Source organism: Mycteria americana, chromosome 22 (assembly GCF_035582795.1).
Source record: "Mycteria americana isolate JAX WOST 10 ecotype Jacksonville Zoo and Gardens chromosome 22, USCA_MyAme_1.0, whole genome shotgun sequence".
Lineage (NCBI taxonomy): Eukaryota > Metazoa > Chordata > Aves > Ciconiiformes > Ciconiidae > Mycteria > Mycteria americana.
This window is the reverse complement of record NC_134386.1, coordinates 6242079-6260799: the sequence shown is the minus strand read 5'-3', so window position 1 is coordinate 6260799 and position 18721 is coordinate 6242079. Positions and strand designations below refer to the sequence as shown.

Genomic DNA, 18721 nt, shown 5'->3' with positions numbered 1-18721 from the left:
CGGGGGGCTGGGGAGAGCCATCAATAGGGATTTCCCAGCCGGGCTGGCGGGATTGGAGGGTGACGGCAGGACAGGGGAACATTGCCCCGTTGCTACGAGGTGCTCCTGGGGAATGCCAGTGCTCTGTGCCGTGGGTACGCTGGCCGGCGGAAACATTCTGCATTATGCTGGTAATACAGTGTGACACCACGGGAACAATGGCAAATTGAGTGTCCCAGCAGGTAACGGGCCTGGCTGGGAGACAGTCGCAGTGGTGCACTGTCAAGACGGCTCTAATCCTCCCTCGCCAGCCCCTCCCCTGGTTCTGGGAACGCTGCTCCCGCATTTCATCTCTGGGAAATTCTCCCGGCTCCTCGCCCAGACCCAGGGGAGAATTTCAAGACGAGGCGTTTGTGTTTGCAGCTCGCTCCCCCCCGCCCCGGCATCGTGCAGAGAGCTCGCCGGGCAGGCGTGGGGGCGCGGGGGGTGCTGGGGGGCAGCTGCGAGAGGGGTGCAGCCCCTGGGGCGGCTTGCATCGCACCTCTGCCTGGCCGCGGCAGCGCCAGCCCCGGCTCGGCTCCCATCCCAGCATCCCCATCTGTACAGGGACTTAGAGACTTACAAAACATGCAGCGACTCTCCATCCCGTGCCCATCGCTTTTTCAACATCCCCCCCCCCCCCCAGGATGGAAAGCGAAGGGACGTCAGCAAGGAAAGCGGCTCGTGTCCTCCCCCTCTGCCCCCGAGCTGTCCTGGTCTGAGGCCAGAAGGGCTTGCTAGCTGCTCTAATCTGATCTGCTTTAGATCACAGGCCACCCAAATAGCCTTTGTCAGGCTGAAACACTCCAGTTGGAGCAGTGATCTTCAACTGGTGGACCGTAGCCCCCAGTGGTCCCAGTATAAGCGGCTGGTGGGAGATATCTAAGGAAAACCTCGGTAGGTAGAGGCTGGATCTCTGCTGGCATATCAGAGGTGGGAAGGGCAGGGAGGGAAGAGTTTAAATCAAAAGAAAGTGAAAACCACAGCGCGGTCCCACCAGCAAATAGGACTGAGAAGCCCTGGTTTAGGATCATGTTTGGCACCTAGATCCGCGTTCCCCATGCTGCAGCAGAGGAGAGACGTGCGTTTCTGCAGCTGGGACATACCCACAAACTGCCTCTTTCGATTGCCTGCACGGGGTGAAATTAGCTCAGTTTGAGATGCCTGATTTTTGGATGCTAGACCCCACCTCTGCAGCGAAGACTGCAGGCCAAGGAGCAAGACCCAATGCAGCGAAGACCTCCCGAGGGCACGAGGCAAGAGCAGGTGAGGGATGCATGGGGCAGCTGAGAAGACGGTTCCTGGCTCCTCCTCTGGAAGGAGGGGATGGTCTCCAAGGTCATCGTTGGTCTGAGCCAGCAGAAAATTCTGGCTTCATCCCACATCCACTGATGACTGTCCTGATCATTCGATCAAGCTACACCTATGAGGCAGCTGGAAACACCTCCTGCAGTGCACCCAGGGGCACCGTCCACCAGCAATGGTACCCCAGACACTGCGGCCCCTGACCACCTGCCTTCAGCACCTCCCTGGTCTCCTGCACATTGGGTGTGAGGTTGGATTGACTCCAACATCTACTCTGAATTGAGAGACCTAAAGTCTCCAACTTTGTAAGATGGCAAGTAGGGTTAAAACACTCCAGTGTCATTCACCAGGGTGCTGTACTTACGCAGACTGTGGCATACCAGAGGGGCTCTGAACCAAAAGATGTCCCCAAGGAGAAAGTTGAGAGTGAGATATTATTTTGACTGTGCTTGGGAAAGCCTGTATTTAGTACAGCTTCATTGAAGTCAATGGTCAAACTCCTGTTGATTTCAAAATGAGTAGAAATAGTACAACACTGTCTGCTTTACAAAATACTGGAAAAAAAAAACAACAAGAAAGCTTTAAAAACATCCTAAGCAGAGCTCTGCAGCTGAACAGTCAGGTTGCTACTGCAAGAACCCAGACTTCAAGTCCAGGGACCAAAGTTTTTGTCACTGTGCTGAACAGGGAAACACACAGGGGACTTGCCTGTCTGTGTCCTAATGCAGGAGATATTTCTGAGCTGTTCTGAGCTGTGGTAGGACTTGCTCTCCTTCAGCCCCAGTCAGTTCTTAGCTGGAAGGGAGCGTTTGCTTCTGTTCACCCTTCTGGAGAGAGGAACCAAACCCAGGAACAGATGCAGAGATGGGCAGCCAGGCTGATGAGTGTAATGGACAATATTTTATGGAAAGACTTAACAAATATGGCTCTTCGAGCACAGTAAAATGGAAGTTTTGCTCTCTGCAAGCACCACAGAGTAAATACAGGGGCCACGAAAAGCTACTTGAAGATGAAAGTCAATATGAGCACAGGAACAAAGGATATAAATTGGCTGGGCTTTAATCAGGGTTGAAAATTCAGTTAGCCATTGTCCTGCTTTCAAACCAGTGGAAGAGCCATCAGTCAGAGCACCAGCGAAAAGAAAAGCTCAGTTCAGAGCATGTCACAACTTCTACAACAGCATCCTGAAAAGTTAAAATACCAAGATATATAATACAGGAAACACCCTTCCGATTTGACAGTCTATTGTCCACTTACAGACAGAGTGCAAGACTCCCAAAAACATGACATTAAACTCACAGACCTCATGGTAGGAAAATGCCACCGTATTAAGTGGACAAGGTGATCTCCTTTTGCATCCTCTAAAGCTAGGTCTACATCTTCTAGGTCTTCTCACAGTATTGTTAATTTGGTGCTTCTAATATCTCAGAAGTTTCCTCTGGTAGTAGTAGGCCAAGAAAATCTGTGTTGATGGCTCCATGCCAGCTGCTGCTTTGGTTGTGCTATTCAGAGCAGCCACCCACGCTGCCATCTCAGAGGTGCACTTCAACACTGGGCTTTGGTCATTTCTATCCAGAACAACCCACCCTGAATAAGATGTCCTTTGTGTTTATGGCAACCACCACTGAGCAAGGAAGGGCCACAATGCTCAGGCAGAGGGTACTGCAGCGTGCAGCGCTGCTGGAGAGGTTTTGGTTCATGAGGAAGAACAGCAGCTCCCTGGCTTCAGACACTTGAGGTGAGCTTGGAGGCTCCAGGCAAAGAGCAGGCAGTTCTGGTCTGGTTTCCCACCCATCCTGCTTGGCCTTGTTGTCCTCAGACCCAGCTGGCTATAACATCCAGCCGATGTAAACATCTTTATGGCTTCTGGTGGCTTCCCCATACCCATGTGCATTTTGGCTGCTTGCTGTCCAAAGTCCAGGTCAGGGCCCCACAGAAGGACCAGGGAAGGGGAGGGCTTGAAAGTTGCCCTGCCATGGTCACAGGTGGAAGAGGTGATGGACAGAGATGCTCCAGTTCAGCAAACCCATTGCATCTTCATCTTCATGTGGATTTTCTGTTTTGTCCCCACCTCCCACCCAGGTATCTTTGTTCTGCTGAAACATTTTCTCTCTCTTAGCACAGAGGATCCACACATGCTCCCGTTCCCAGCTCCCAGTCCACCCAGGCATCCTGGGCAATTTATTTCACCCTTTCTTCAGCATTCAGTGCTTTCAGGACTTTCTCCAGCTTTGCTCCTTTGGGCCTGCCAAAATTCATTCACTGCAGCTGTGTACCTGGAGCGTGCCAATAGTTACAGAGTCAAAGAAGAGGCTTGAGTTTCGTCTGCTTTGATTTCCTCCAGGATTGTTCAGTAATTAATGAGCAACCTCAAGGTTATCTTCACACCCTCAGCTGGTTTTATTCCATTGCTGTAAAGCCACACATTGTTTAGTCTAGATACATTTAACAGTAATTACTTGCTCTTAGGCGTTGTTCTGCCATTGTCTGTCCTGTATCATCTGAAACCTTTCCCCATTTCAGCACCTATATGACGCTCTTCATCTCCCCTTGGACTAACACCAGGCATGGAGTCCTTCTCTGGGTTTCCAGACCAGGAATTACTCCAGTAACTCTCTTCTAAGGCCCCTCAAGCTCTTACTGACATTTTGTGCAACCATCGGCACCCGTGCTGGATCAAATCCTGCACCCGTTGTATTTGGGGGAAATGCTGCACTTGTGATACACAGAGCTGGAGTCACACTTCTCTCCCACGTACTCCTGCCTGTGTGCTTCAAAAGGTGATGCCACCAGCACTTGATTCAGAAAATGTTCATTAAAAAATTAATAAAATAACTTCTGGCTTTTTAATGAGATTTAGATGATGCTGAAGGAGGCTGGGAAGGAAAACAAAAGTATACGTTAACTGATAATCCCATGGACTCTGTTTATTCCCAGCCACGCGAGAGTCTGCTTTTGTCCATGCCATCGCGTCTGCAGGGGTGGCCTTCGCTGTAACCCGCTCCTGTGCCGAGGGCACATCCACGATCTGCGGCTGTGATTCCCACCACAAAGGACCTCCAGGAGATGGCTGGAAATGGGGGGGATGCAGCGAGGATGCTGACTTCGGCGTGCTGGTGTCCCGGGAATTTGCAGATGCCCGAGAGAACCGGCCGGACGCCCGCTCAGCCATGAACAGACACAACAACGAGGCCGGCAGGACGGTGAGTGCTCAGCGGGTCCAGAGGTGGTCATCCTGCATGGATGGCCCAATCTGGCTTCCCCTGATGTAATGGAACCACAATAATACCCGGGGAGGAGCTTTCTAGGATTATTTTCCGGGGCACAGCATTTCCACTCTCTCTAAACAGATGGGTGGGGGTTAAGAAGAGCTAAAATATGCCTTGGTTCCAGTGCAAACATCTCCCAAGGCAGCACGTAGAAACCCAACTCAATCGCCTAAGACCCTAGGTCAACAGTGAAGAGGACCTTCCTCCCAAGCTACTCCTTCCCTGCATGCTCCCCATCGTAACATTGTCCCACCCAGCGATTCGTTGGACTAGATGATGGTTGTCAGCCCCTTCCAGTTGAAATATTCTATTCTATTCTTGCTGTCAGCAGGTACCTGGGCCACTGCCTGCTCCAGGTCATTTGCAAACCCAGCGCGCTTTAACCATGTTACAGCGAGACCTTTCAAACAGTGCTTGAAGCAAACACTAGGTATCACTTTTCCATACCACAGCAGGCAGAGGTGGAAGGGTAGAAGCTTGAATCTCTTAACTTGTGTTAACAACTGACAGCTTCCTGTAAAAAAAAACCCAAACTCTAGTAACTTTAACAAAAATCAGTGCTTATTTTGCTCCACACAAAGGAGGTTTCTGGGGAGGAGAGAGCATCATGTCCTTAGATTCACAATTTCATTTACTTTCTAGTGCAAACTGTCAGACTCAGGGCATAAAATGAAAGGCTGTTAGCAAAGCTAGGACAAGGGGATCAGTCTACATCCATATGTGTCAGAGACATCCTCCAACCCTCAGCTTCTCTGGGCTGTGATTGTCCACACACACATGACAGGGAGGACCCCATTGAAAGGCTCAGACATTGGGATTAGATTGGATTGGATTGGATAGATGATTAGAGCAGCTGCCCCTCTGTCTTGCTTTTCTAGTGCGACATCTCTGTCTAGAGATGTTTCTGCCACACACCAAAGCTCCCATGCACTTACAACTAGCCTACACTTTCCAGACCAAGCTCATATCAGACATTTAAATCCAGGTAGCAAAGGCAGGTGATTGAAAGCAAATGCTGGGCATCATAAGCTGCTGCTGACTGCCTTGTTTTCTCTCCCTTGGACAGACCATCCTGGATCACATGCACCTGAAGTGCAAGTGCCACGGTCTCTCAGGAAGCTGCGAGGTCAAGACCTGCTGGTGGGCCCAGCCTGATTTCCGGGCAATTGGTGACTACCTGAAGGATAAATACGACAGCGCCTCTGAGATGGTGGTTGAAAAGCACCGAGAATCTCGGGGATGGGTAGAAACTCTTAGGGCCAAGTATGCTCTTTTCAAGCCGCCGACGGAGCGGGATCTGGTCTACTATGAGAACTCCCCCAATTTTTGCGAGCCCAACCCAGAGACGGGGTCCTTTGGGACAAGGGACAGAACATGCAATGTCACCTCCCACGGGATCGACGGCTGCGACCTGCTGTGCTGCGGTCGTGGCCACAACACCAGGACTGAGAAACGGAAGGAGAAGTGTCACTGCATCTTCCACTGGTGCTGCTACGTGAGCTGCCAGGAGTGCATACGTGTCTACGATGTCCACACCTGCAAGTAAACGTAGGTAGGTCTCCAACTGATGGGAGGTTGCTCCAGAGCAGGGCCAAGGGGTCCATCAACCCTGTGATCAGCCCCCACATGGTGGCCTCACACTTCAGAGGATGGCATAAAAAAACCCTAATGCCCTTGGTCAGGGCAGACACCCTCACACAGCCAGCACCAGCACTGCAAAGAAGGCTCTCGGCATCTCACCCACACAAGGCGGTCCAAGGCTAGACCTGGTGCTGCAGACACGTTAGGTCACTGATCTGCTGACTTTTCTCAGGCTGTTTGGCATGACAGACTGTCTGGGGAGGAGCAGGGACAGCACAGGTCCAAGCGAGGCATGGCCACACCAGTCAGTGTGCTGCTAACACAGCATGCACAGAGCTTCCAGCTCTGTCCTCCTCCAGAGGTCTGGCCCATGGAGATGCCAATACAGGGGTTTCAGGTGGAAATGAATTTTACACAGCGAGAGCTGAGCAAATACAGGCTCCCTGCCTGCTGGCATGACCATCCTGGTCTCAGCAGATGTGGTGTGTAGGAGGAAAGCAGCCAACTCCCCACACCAGCCAGGCTCCTTCCTTCCTGCTCTGAGGAGATGATGTTGGAGAAACTAACCTGTTTGAGCACGTGAGCCGAGCCTTACAGCCAGTCTCTCCTTTCACCTCTCCTTTCCCCAGTCTGCTCCCCACAGCCCCATGTCATCTCCTGTAATCCCCCTGAGGAGGACGGCAGGAAACCAGAGCCCAGAGCCGATCCTCTGGCATTTGGCCCAGGATAAGAGCAGATCACACGTAGTGAGGCTGCCACCTCTTACATGGGGATGCTGCACTACTCCAGCAGCCTCCTTGCCGTGCAGCTGCCCAAGAGAGATTTTTAAGGATCTGGGCAGATCCACCCAGTTGATGCACATATTTACTAAGTGTTCCCTAATATGACTTTATATTCCAGAGCAAGCTCAGAGCACATCTCTGGGGACAGGGTACCTGCCAGGCAAGCTGCTACACCAGCTCTGAGCATCGGTAATGGACAGGGAGACAGAAACCACGGCCAGAAGAAACTTCTGCCTAAGCCTTCTTGTCAGCCTTCTCCCATCAGACAGACTTGTTCAAACCACTTCACCCAGCAGAACAGAGACAAGGGCAGACAGGGAAGGGAGACTTTTATCCGACAACACAATCCCAGGCAGACCCTTTCCTTCCCATAGGATTTCCTGAGTTATCAGCAATTCATTCATGAGGGGCTCACATCAAGCACAGAGGCTCCATACCATTAGCAGGGATTTGGGCCCCAGGTGTGGCCACACACATCCCATGACCCATCTCAGTGCAGAAGAATCAGCATTCGTCCCTCCACCTGCTCCCCAGGCCACATCCCTCTCCTTGACCACATGCCCCCTCATTTTGGGCTTAGGTTTTCATGGCATATTGACCCTTGAAATTAAAAAAAAAAATATTATCTCTGTCCTGGTGGCCTCCTGACAGGAGGAGGATGAGGACCAATAACCACCTTCCAATACCACTTCTCATGCATCAGCAATTTAACATAGAAATAGGTCTAAACCATTAAAGCTGTGTCTTCTACTCCACTCCCATCTTTGTCCATGGGAAAGAGCACTACACGGTACTGCAAAGAGCAATAAAATGGGTGAAAGACCCCTCATATGGAGCACAGAACATGGCCCTGTCACTTAAACCTGTGGCTGGAGAGAATCAGAGCAAAATTCTCAGTCCCTCCTCCGTAGAGCACGATGAAGAGCTCCTGGATTCACGCAGCCTGAGAAGCATTAGCTTTCTAAAATCACAGGAGAGCTCCAAGAAACCTCCCCAATTCAGAAATAAGCCGTCTTCTGATATGCATTCTATTTAAAAGTATATATTAAATTCTGTGTCTGGAAAGACTCCAAGTACCTGACTTTAAACAAAATCCCTTTTTCGTTTGTTTGGTTTTTTTAATCAAGAAAAGGTATTTAATATTAAATAGAACATTTATTGCCTTGTAATTATTTTACTGTAGCCAGGTATTCTAGCACTGAATGGAAGATCTTTTTCCATCAATCTGCTGTATCCAAAGTTTTGTATAAAGTTGTAGAGGTCGATTTTTTTTTATTTTATATTCAGAAAATTTCTCTTTTTATAAGCATTATTTATTATACAATGTATATACTTGAGTTAACTAAGATTATATATTATATAAATATATATATTTGGAGAAAAATATATTTCAACTTGCATTTTTTTGTGGTACGTCATTAAAGAGAAGGTAAAAAAACAAAAATATGCACTTGCCAGCTTGTGTGGTTTGCCTCTGAAGGTCCTTTAAGTCCTGCTGAACAACATCTACGGGAGTGGTGGGTCGTCATCCAGCTACTTATGCAGAGTGACAGTCATATGAATGCAAGAAGATGAGGGTAAAATGTAGCAAATATAGGAGATTTTACAGCTGAATGCTAAGATTTTTATTTCTAGAGTGCCATCTCACAGCGTGCATACAACATGAGATTACTGGATTAAAACAAGCTTTGGACTTCATATTTCCCCCCCGCCAATGTACTTGCAGACTGTCATTGAATCACCTTTTGATGGTTCGGACACATTGAGATCCAAATTTTCTCATATGAAAACATCTTCTCCTGTCCATTAATACTTTTGTGGGTGTTTCTGCAACATCTCCCATACATTAACGATGCTTTTAAGTGCACACAATTTTCCACAGCACTGGCCCCAAATCTACCTGTCTGAAGGGTAAAAAAAAAAAATTTTAAAAAATCATTCTATATTCCTAGACCGGTCCCCAATTTATACACAAAACAATTACATTTGCCTTCTTGCAGAGTGCTGCCTGAAACATCGTGCTGCTTGTGCATGAACGATTCCTAGCTCCATTTCACTGCACCATGTTGGAGACAGCATGCTTCCGCCAGTGCCATCTCCTACTGGATGGCAGCAGCGATGCCTTTAAAGTTACACAAACACCAGTGATGTGTTGCTAACAATCCAGACAACTGAGAAGTCTGCCCTCGTGAAGTGTTTTGAGCTTCCACTCATAAAGCTGTTAAGCTACCTCTATGTCTGCCCATCATCCCAAGCCTTTCTCCACCACACTCCATTCCCTCAAACCCCACCCTGACCTTTTCAAATGTATTTGTCTTTGGTTAACAACTCAACTTGTGAGACAGTTACATTTCTGGAAGGTTCAGGAAAAAGCAGCAAGAGGGTAAGGAAGGGGATGAAGAACTGTTTAAAGCAACATAGTTCCCAGTATAAAGCCACTCTTGCCCAGGCAGCGTGTCAGAGAAAATATGGTAGGAAGGGGGTGCCAGGAGTCATCCTCTTCTGCCACCTGCAGGAAACATCTTGGATGGAGATCTCAGAATAGGCTGGAATGGGGGGGGATATCACACACAACAGTTTGTTCTGGTTTTCCAACATGTCCTTCTTCAAGTGTGATACACCCAACTCGCACACACACATACATCTTCGGGGCTTCATCAGCACTGCAAGGTCCAGAAAACTCTAGAAAGGGCTGGACCAGAGGTCTCCTCAGCCAACTCCTTTAAAACTACCTGTGGTCAAGCTATCCAGGCTGGGGATGTATTAAATCCATCCATACTTAGGTACAAACTGAGCATCCCTCTTGGCTATCAGCAGCCTGGAAATAGCTTTATCATCTTCATGCCATACATCAGCGCTCTACATACACACCTCTGTTTGACTAGCACCAAAGACACAGATGTCTCCCAGATCATAAGTAGTTGTGCTTTTTATTGAATCCATTGAATGTGCAATTAAACCAGATATTTATTCATCAATATAGTTCTGGACAAAGACACAATAAGGTTTACATCATTTACTCTGAAATATAAGTTAATGTGTGCTGCTGTCACTAGGACTAGCAGAGGAAAGAAAGGAACAAATAAATTCACAAGATCATACACAAAATGAGAGGGAATAATAATCACTGGGACTCGCAATGTCATCACAATACAACAGCACTGCCAAAGGAAAAGAAACCGGAGTGGAGTGACTAAAATACTCCGACCGCTGTTAAGTGTGCACTAAGGACTACAGTACCTTCACCTTTGGGCCTGAAAGAATGTGAAGCACCCTCCTTCCCCGGGAACACCGCTTTGGGTAAAAGCTGCTAGCCCTTAGCAGCATGTCTGGTCAAGTTTAGGAAGCTACACTGACTAAGATCTCATAAATGGCTTTGATTTCATGCCCCACCAAATTGAGGTATGTTCCATGAACCTTATTAAGCGTGTGGAGCCAAAAAACCAGAGGGGAGCAGCCTCATGCAGTCATCGTCGACAGCATCTCATTGACACAAGATGACTATTGGGGAAGGACCACATAGCAAAGTTTGATACATTCCTTCATTTCAGTGCAAAAACATGGCAATACACATCTCGTGCATCTGCAGAGCTTGGCTTCCTCTCTATCTCTAAGGAGGAATTTCAACCTTTGGTAACATGGCAGAAAAATGGGATATAATGAGGCTGGCTAACATCAAAGCTGCCATCTACACTGCACTCATGAAGAGCTTTCAGGCTGGAATTAGCATCTCTAAAACTGTTGCTGAATTAGCAACAAGCTTAAATACTGGATTTGGAAGTTTCCTCTACTCTGATCAACATACTTCCCTGCCTTCTTCCAGTCCCTAATGCCACTAGCCAGTCTCTCTCATCGGGCCACAAAATACCTGGGTACAAAAGAGAGCAGGTATTAGCATCTAGGCAATTCTGGAGCTGAATTATTGTGGGCACTGTCTTCAGGTTATCAGCCTGGCTCAATGTTCAGTGAGGCATAAGACGACATAAAAAGAAAGCATTCATCAGATCAGGATACCACAGAGTAGTACTTTAATATGCCTTCACCACAGGCTGCCAGGTTTTATTAGAAGTCAGAATTTCTTTCCTATCATAGCAACTGGATGCTGGACACAAGTGAGCGTTAGCTTCAAAACTTACAGGACATTTCCCCCATGCTAAAATCAAATGAGAACGCAGCCTCGCCTGCACAGAGACAGAAGCACAGTGTTCTAGAAGACACTTCCACATGACATCAGTATATTAAAGACGAAGAATAAAGATACTGTATTGCACTAAACATGCAGATTCCACATTGGGTTCTTGGAAACAGGGGAGCATTTCACTTCGTCCAGCGTGTTGAACACAGAAGAGTAAAGATCCCAGTGTATATTCTCCAGGTTGGTCACTTTTCCAGCTGTTGATCTTGCACTTGGTCCACCTTCAGTCTAGGGAGGGAACTCTTGCAAAAGAAGCCAAATCCATCAAGAAAGCATGCACATGTATAAAAGCATCAAGCATACACCGGAACCCACTCACATGTAGCCAGGATAGATACTGTTGTGAGTTTCCCCAGCACAGGTACTGCCCTAATGTATTAGAAAGTCATTTTCTAGGAGATGCCACTGTCAAGACTGGGCTCAACTATTCCCTGTGATACCTACAGGGGAAAGAGTAGGACATCCTTCTCTCAGACAGGAGAAATACAAGAAATCAAAGTTCCAGATTTCAGATAAACAGTTGGATTTTAACTCTAGCAGAATCTCTTCTGATTTACTTTAGTTAAAGAAAGCTAAATTGTGGTCCAATATCATTTAAATTTTAAAGTCACAGGTGAATTAAGAAAAAGCAGAGAATTCAGGCATGCAGATTCTTAAAAAGTATTCAGGACCTCTCCCCTCCCAAAACAACTGGCATATAGCTGTAAGGAGAACTGATCTGATATACAGTTCTGTAAATACAGGAGGGGCCAACAATGAGATCAGATATACTACACTGCAGTTTCCCCTCGAAGATATGCTTGAGTGGAGAAGAGAATTTTAAACAATGCTTTAAAATAAAAGTACTTACGTTCCTTCTTCTCTCAGAAGAGCCAAGAATTTTTTCACCCGATACTCAGGATCCATCTAAATACCAAACAAAACAGATCTCCATTAACGCGATGCAATCTTCCAAGTAGCACAACAGGAAAATGAGGCCACAAAGATAGCTGGAGATGCATGTGTGTTTGCTTTGCCCATGCATTGGCCTGGCCAGAGATCAGCCTGCTTGCCCAGAAGTTCTGCAGCTAAGTAGTGCAGATACAGCACTGCACCAAGAGTAAAAACTGATTAGCACAAGCTTAGCATGCTCACATAGCTAGGAGATGAGCCAGACTGGAAACGTACACAAGCATTTCTATCAGGTACTTCTGTTTTGATGGCAATCTGCACACTAGCTTCATCCCACACTGCCAATTCTAGCCTGGCTCTGCACAAGCCAGGCCCAACTCTGTGCCTGCTTCTATCTCCCCCTTTCCAGAGCTGGGGCAGCAAATAAAACAGTCCGGAGCAGAAGGGACTGAAGATGTCCTCAATTTTCCCCTGTCTTCCTTCTCCCTTACAGCTCCAGGAGCAAAGCACCAGAGGAGAGGAGCTGCATGTGGCAGGTTAGCACATAAGGGAAAGCTGAATCACAGTAAAAGGCTTCCAGAACTTGCAGTACCAACTTGGGTTGTGGCTCCATCAACCAGGAACATCCCCTAAAGATCGGTCCTGCCTCTTCCCCAACACTGAGACAGAGACAACAGGGAAGTGGGAAGAAAGGCTACTAAGGAGACAGAGACTCAGGCTGCCATCAGAAGACACAACTTCTGCACAACTACATCAGTCCTCTGTGGTGATGCATGGGCTTGTTGCACTCCAAAGTAAAAGACGAGGGAAATTCCCATGCCTACACCAAGATACAATGAGTTAGGACTATAAACATTTGGAAATTGGCAACCGTTGGTTCCGAGTATCTTTGTGTTGTATTGCAACAGTTCATTTGGCCTAGAAACTCCAACTTCTGTTCATTCTGTAATCTTCATCAACATCTTGTATCTTTAACACAATGCTGAAAATACAGTGGGTTCATTCTGAAAACATTCAGTAAATGGTACTATGAAGTTGACCGGTTGTAAGATCCCCAGCTCTATCACCCACTTGGTAATAAACAGGCAAGTTCTCTACTAAAACATAAAACTGGGATTTATCCTTGGAGGGGGGAAGCAAAGTTTCAGCATGTGCTATGGCCTCCCACCAAAGAGGCAGAACAAGGGCTCTTGAACTCCTCTACCATGTTTTATATTCCTAAAGGAAAATTTCCACCAATTCCAGATGTGAAGAAGCATCTATTTAAAACCATGACCACTGCATTTGAGGGCAACACAAAAGTCACAAAACAGCTTGGAAAAAGATACAACACAAAAAAACCCCCAAGTATTTGGGTGATGTGTAGATGTGGTGCTTAGGGACATGGTTTAGTGGTGGACTTGGTAGTGTTAGGTTTACGGGTGGACTTGATGATCTTAAAGGTCTTTTCCAACCTAAATGATTCCATGATTCTATCAGAAAGGCTGAAGACAATTGGGATAGGAGTATGTGCACATGGGCCACACATCCTGAACACTGATTACTTGGAAGTCCCCTTTCTCTCGGGGAATCCATACACACAATCCACACTAGGAGGCTAAGCCTGCGACTCTCACCTGCAAAGGGTCTCAGATCTTTCCCCATCCAAAGGACTCTGGTCTGACCATGTGGCTGATCCTGCTTAAGCAGGAGGTTGGACTAGATGACATCTTGAGATCCCTTCTGACCTCATTTATCCTACAGTCCTCTGACAACTCAGCCACCCCTCTTCCTATATTTCTGGATGTTTCCAGCATGTGGTACTTGTACCACAACTCTAGGTGGCTACACAAAGTATCATTTACTGATAAGTACAGCCTAAATAACTGGGACAGTGCAATGGACTGAAAACTGGTTAAACCGCTGGACTCAAAGGGTTGTGGCCAGTGGCATAAAGTCCAGTTGGAGGCCAGTCACTAGTGGTATACGCCAGCATCCATATGGGAGCCAATATTGTTTAACCTCTTTATTAACAAACAGGATATAGGGACAGAGTGCACTCTCAGCAAGTTTGCAGATGACGTAGAATTGGGAGGTGTGTTTCATGCACTTGATGATGGTGCTGTCATTCAGAGACACCTCAACTGGATGGAGATACAGACTGACACAAGTCTCATGCAGTTCAACAAAGGGAAATGCAAAGTCTTCCACCTAGGCAGGAATAACCCCATGCACCAGTATAGGCTGAGGGACAACTGGCTGGAAAGTGACTTTGCGGAAAAGGACCTGAGGGTCCTTTGAGGACAAGTTGAACATGAACCAGCAATGGGCCCTTGCAACAAAGATGACCAACAGCATCCTGGGTTTTGTTATGAAGAACGTTGCTACTGGATCGAGGGAGACAATTCTCCCCCTCTTCTCAGTGACACCACACCTGGAGGACAGTGTCCGGTTCAGGGCTCCCCAGTACAAGAGAGACAGTGACATACCAGAGAGAGTCCAGCAAAGGGTCACAAGGATGATTAAACGTCTTGAGCATGTGTCATACAAAGAGAGGCTGTGAGAGGTAAGATTGTTCAGTCTGGAGCAGAGAAGACTCAGGTCTGGGGAGGGAAGGGTGACTCTTACCAATGTGTATAAATACCTGATGGGAGGGAGTAAAGAAGAAGAGAGAGACTGCCCATTGGCAGGGCAGAAAGTCCCAGGCACAAATTGAAATGTAGTTCCATATAAACAGAAGAGAAAGCTTTTCATTGCAAAGGTGATCACACACTATTAGAGACTGTCCATGGAGGTTATGGAGTCTCCATCCTTGGATGTATTCAAGACCCAACCGGACATGGCCCTGAGCAACCTGTTCTAGTTGATCATGCTTGGTCAGAGAAGGGGGTTGGACTAGACAAAGATGAAAAAAATCCTGTGGGTGCAATTAGCAGAGTATATCTGTTTAGTACCTTCCTGTTCTCCGTGACATTTACCCAAAGAGAAGAAGGTCACAAACAGTTTACCCTAGAGACCCAGATACCACCTGCACGGTGAGCAAGATGAAGCGCTCACTGCAAGTCCTGGACATGAGGTTCAAAAGTGGCTGAAACCTCAAGTTACACAGACAGCCAAAGCAAGCCTGGGAACCAGAGTTGCCAAGGCCAAGCTTAAACAAAAAGAATTACAAGTGCACACTCTCTCAACAAGCTTCAGGCAGCCCATAAAGGAAAGGGATTTGAGGAAAAGGACGAAATACATTTATGACCATGAGTAGAAAAGTGCATCAGATGGGTCCCTGGCCTTCTCAGGTAAGACACACGGCATTTTTGTAGATACTGGCAGTGAAGACGTCTACTTCTGAAAGGACTTCTTCAGAGGATTTACTCAAGTGGCAGCCCACCAAGTCCTCAGATTTGACTTCTCATCTATGGTCCAAACTCACAGATTCTCCGTAAGAAAGCTAAAAGAGCTGGGCAAATGAACTGCCAAGAAGTGGACCTTGCTGGTCCAAAATAATCCAAAATCCAAACTTCCTCCATTCCTGTCGGACCTGGAAGGGCCTGGTTCCTATCAAATGTTGATGTCGAAGAGGGTGGTGAGACATCCATCTACACATATGCTTTCTGAAGGTCTGAATTGGATTAGATGATGTCCTGAGATCCTTTCCAGTAAGAATGATTCTGTGATTCTACGATCTTAAGTATTCTGCAAATCAGGCAAACCAGTGAAAAGCAGCTTGATGGTTAGAGGAACAGCAACTCACTACGTAAGTACTTGCACTCCATACAGAATCACTGCTAAGGGCCAAAGGCAAAATCCGTACAAGCATAGCAAAAGTTTATGCTGCCAGCCACGCCAATACCAACAGTCTGTTGCATGAAACAGTGGGTGAAGAGTCAAGATACTTTTTGCAGAGGCCACAAAACCAGGCAATTTACTCAGTAGAGAGAGAATCTTTCACATCTCAGATTGACCCAAGGAACCATGAACACTGAGTTGGAGCAAGGCATGACTTCTGGCCATGAACGGAAAGCCCAAAGCTGATAGAAAGAGAATGTCACACAGAACAGTCAAAGGGCCTGGCTTATTCTAAGATTACACATGTCACTGACTGGTACAGGGATCAAGAGTATTATCTACCTGCAAAGAAGATGGTCCTGTTGCCAGGACCTTGGTGAAACCTTAGGAAATGATGGAAAAGTCATCACAATCAGGCAATAACAACAAAGGACCGATCAGATAGCTCTGTTAAAAAAACCCAACATGATCCGAGATGGATATATACAAACAAATCTCTTCTTTTCATTCCTAGAAAATTTGTACTAACACCACCAGCTGACATTCAAACTTGTCAATGCCAGTATTCTGTTTCCCAAATGAAAGATGCTGCCTCCCCACCCCTTCTCACTTGGACAGAAGAAAGTGGCCATGGTAAGACACTTTGTCCATAATCGGTACTGACAGAGTTTCTACACACTCTTTGGGAGGAACAGCATTTATCTGCACACACAATATCTTGTCCAAAAGACTAAAGCAGGAAGCTGAAAAGCAACAAAGAGGCAAACTTGATCAAACAGCTTATTAAAAAACACAGACACAAAACCAGAAGGTTGATCTGTCCTGGAAGGAGCAGAAGATGGTGTCAAGAGAGTGCAAAGAGGAAGCAGGTTCAGGACTCTCGAACAGACCCTCTACTGCCCTGTGAAAGGAGAAATGCTGCTGTCAAACCGGATGAAAGATTTTCTAGAAGAACAGCGCGGAGACCAACTCTGTGACACAGCTCAGACAGGTGGCAAGAAAATGGCTGTTCCTCTCTAGGTAATGCAGTAACCCCAGGACATGCCTGGGAGCCTTTAGGAAAAAAGGCAACTGAAGAGACTTCATTAATCTTTAGTCCAGAGAAGAGGAGATATTCCACCAAGATGTGCATGCCCTTGGGTAGTACAGTACCCTTGTAAACCTGTCATAAAATCCAAACTCTTAGTATGTCCAGATACAGCGTTAGTTTAAAATAATATAGGCAATATTATGTGATGACCTTTCAAAATAAGTTCTCATGTAAGTTAAAATATATTACAGACAAACAGCTTAAATTAACTTTAAGTTTTATTTATGCTAAACAGAAGTTACCAAAATCAGGAAATACTGGAGGTGCAAAAAGGGGCTTTCTGGAAAGCTGCCTGCCTCATTCAGGTTCCTAGTCCAAGGAGAGAGACCTTGGTTTTTGGAGTGTTGCCAGCAAGGTCCTAGAGCAACAAGACAGGCAGGCAAAATAAGCAGAAGGAACCAGCCCCTTAGCTATGGAAAAAGAAGGCTCACGTATCCAGCAGTACCCCACGGGAGGGTTGCAGCATCAGGGCAGGGTGAAGCTAGCGTGGCACCTGATAGCACTGTGAGGTGGTCCATGTACTGCAGCCAAGGATACTTCAAAACTAAACTTCTCTGGATTCACGTGGCAAATCATGAGTGTATCCGTTCATCAAAGACTTCTTTTGAACAAGAACGTAACATCATTCCAGAACACTCAGTGTATACAAGATGACCAAAGTATGTGACACTAAATACGAGTAGTTTGACATTAAAGAAGGCCAGGAATAGCAATAAATGTAGTTTGAGGGAAATTAAGCTGCCAAAAAGTGTGGGTTTACACTTTTTGTAAAGTGTGGGCTCGTAAACAAGGTAACAAAGCAACCCAGGATACCAGAGCAATGCTGTGGTTCATGGTACTCCAAGAAAGGGTTTTGATATTGAGAGACTGCTTGAGCAAGACTTTAGTCTGAAACAAACTGAAAGGCATTTGAACAGCTTAAGAACTCCTAGATATAGCATGTATTGGGTTTACTAGTCAGATTCAGTGACTGCAGAGAAAGAAACTAGGTGCACATTTTTTGCAAAGAATTCATTCACCATGGGATCTAATCAGCTGAATTTTGAGAAATTTCATCCATCACTTGGAATTTTTAAGGGATTTCAGATTCAAATCTCTTTCTAAAAAGCTGTGGTCCAGCTTAGTGAAAAAAGGAACTAGTCTTGGACTTCTCATTTGGTGAAACCCTGCTTTCCTGTAAAAGCTAGCCAAATTAGATATCATTGTGATCTTTCAGTGCATTCAGATACGGGTGTTCTCCTATTTAGTGAGAGCCTGTATTGCTTTCCTGTATTTATAGCAGTTCAGCAGATGCAGTCATGTAAACACCTCAGACCTTTTGGAACAGAACTTCTTCATATATAGCTTCCATATGCTATTACCTATGCTATTACACAATTACCCAAATTGAGTGTAATAACATAAGTTGCCTTGCTACCAACCATCCACGTATAGTAGCAAAGGTGGATTATCAGTCATCTATATCTGCAGTAGCAGCCCTTCATTTTACACTTGTTCAATTTGTCAGAAATGGCACAGGGTCACAGTTCTGCCTGTCTTCTTCCAGCCTGATTTGTCATGGACTCACCTACGAAACAGTGGTCTGGTTAAAAAAAAAAAAAAAAAAAAAAAGTGCACAAGACCAGTTTACCTGTCTGCACAGTCTATGGCACTGTGAAGACTCCCTATCTACAGCATCACAGGTGTGCAGCCATGGGGTGATGCTGTGAACAAGGCCGGGGTAAGCATTTCCACCCATGCTCCAGATTCAGAACTGCCCATAATTTACATAACCTTCACCTTCAGTTTGGAAAAGAACCAACACTTAAGGTCAAAGCAGCAAAAGAAA

The 18721-nt window shown here is 46.4% G+C and overlaps 2 protein-coding genes across 8 annotated transcripts in view; one reads left to right on the top strand and one right to left on the bottom strand.

Annotated features, from left to right (window-relative positions):
• WNT3 (Wnt family member 3) overlaps positions 1–6138 on the top strand; it is a 49676-nt gene extending 43538 nt beyond the window's left edge. Inside the window, exons 3-4 of the mRNA XM_075522860.1 lie at positions 4261–4526; positions 5659–6138. Of these exons, the coding sequence (XP_075378975.1) occupies positions 4261–4526; positions 5659–6138 (746 nt within the window). The remainder of the gene's footprint in view (positions 1–4260; positions 4527–5658) is intronic.
• Positions 6139–9866: 3728 nt separating this feature from the next.
• NSF (N-ethylmaleimide sensitive factor, vesicle fusing ATPase) overlaps positions 9867–18721 on the bottom strand; it is an 83478-nt gene continuing 74623 nt past the window's right edge. For 6 of the 7 annotated variants that reach the window (XM_075522902.1, XM_075522897.1, XM_075522900.1 and 3 more), the window contains 2 exons: positions 12001–12056; positions 9867–11392 (listed from right to left, as the gene is read on the bottom strand). In XM_075522902.1, the coding sequence (XP_075379017.1) occupies positions 11374–11392; positions 12001–12056 (75 nt within the window). In that variant the 3' untranslated portion in view covers positions 9867–11373. Of the gene's footprint in view, positions 11591–12000; positions 12057–18721 lie in introns of all 7 variants that reach the window. The other variant, XM_075522898.1, reaches the window with a different exon arrangement.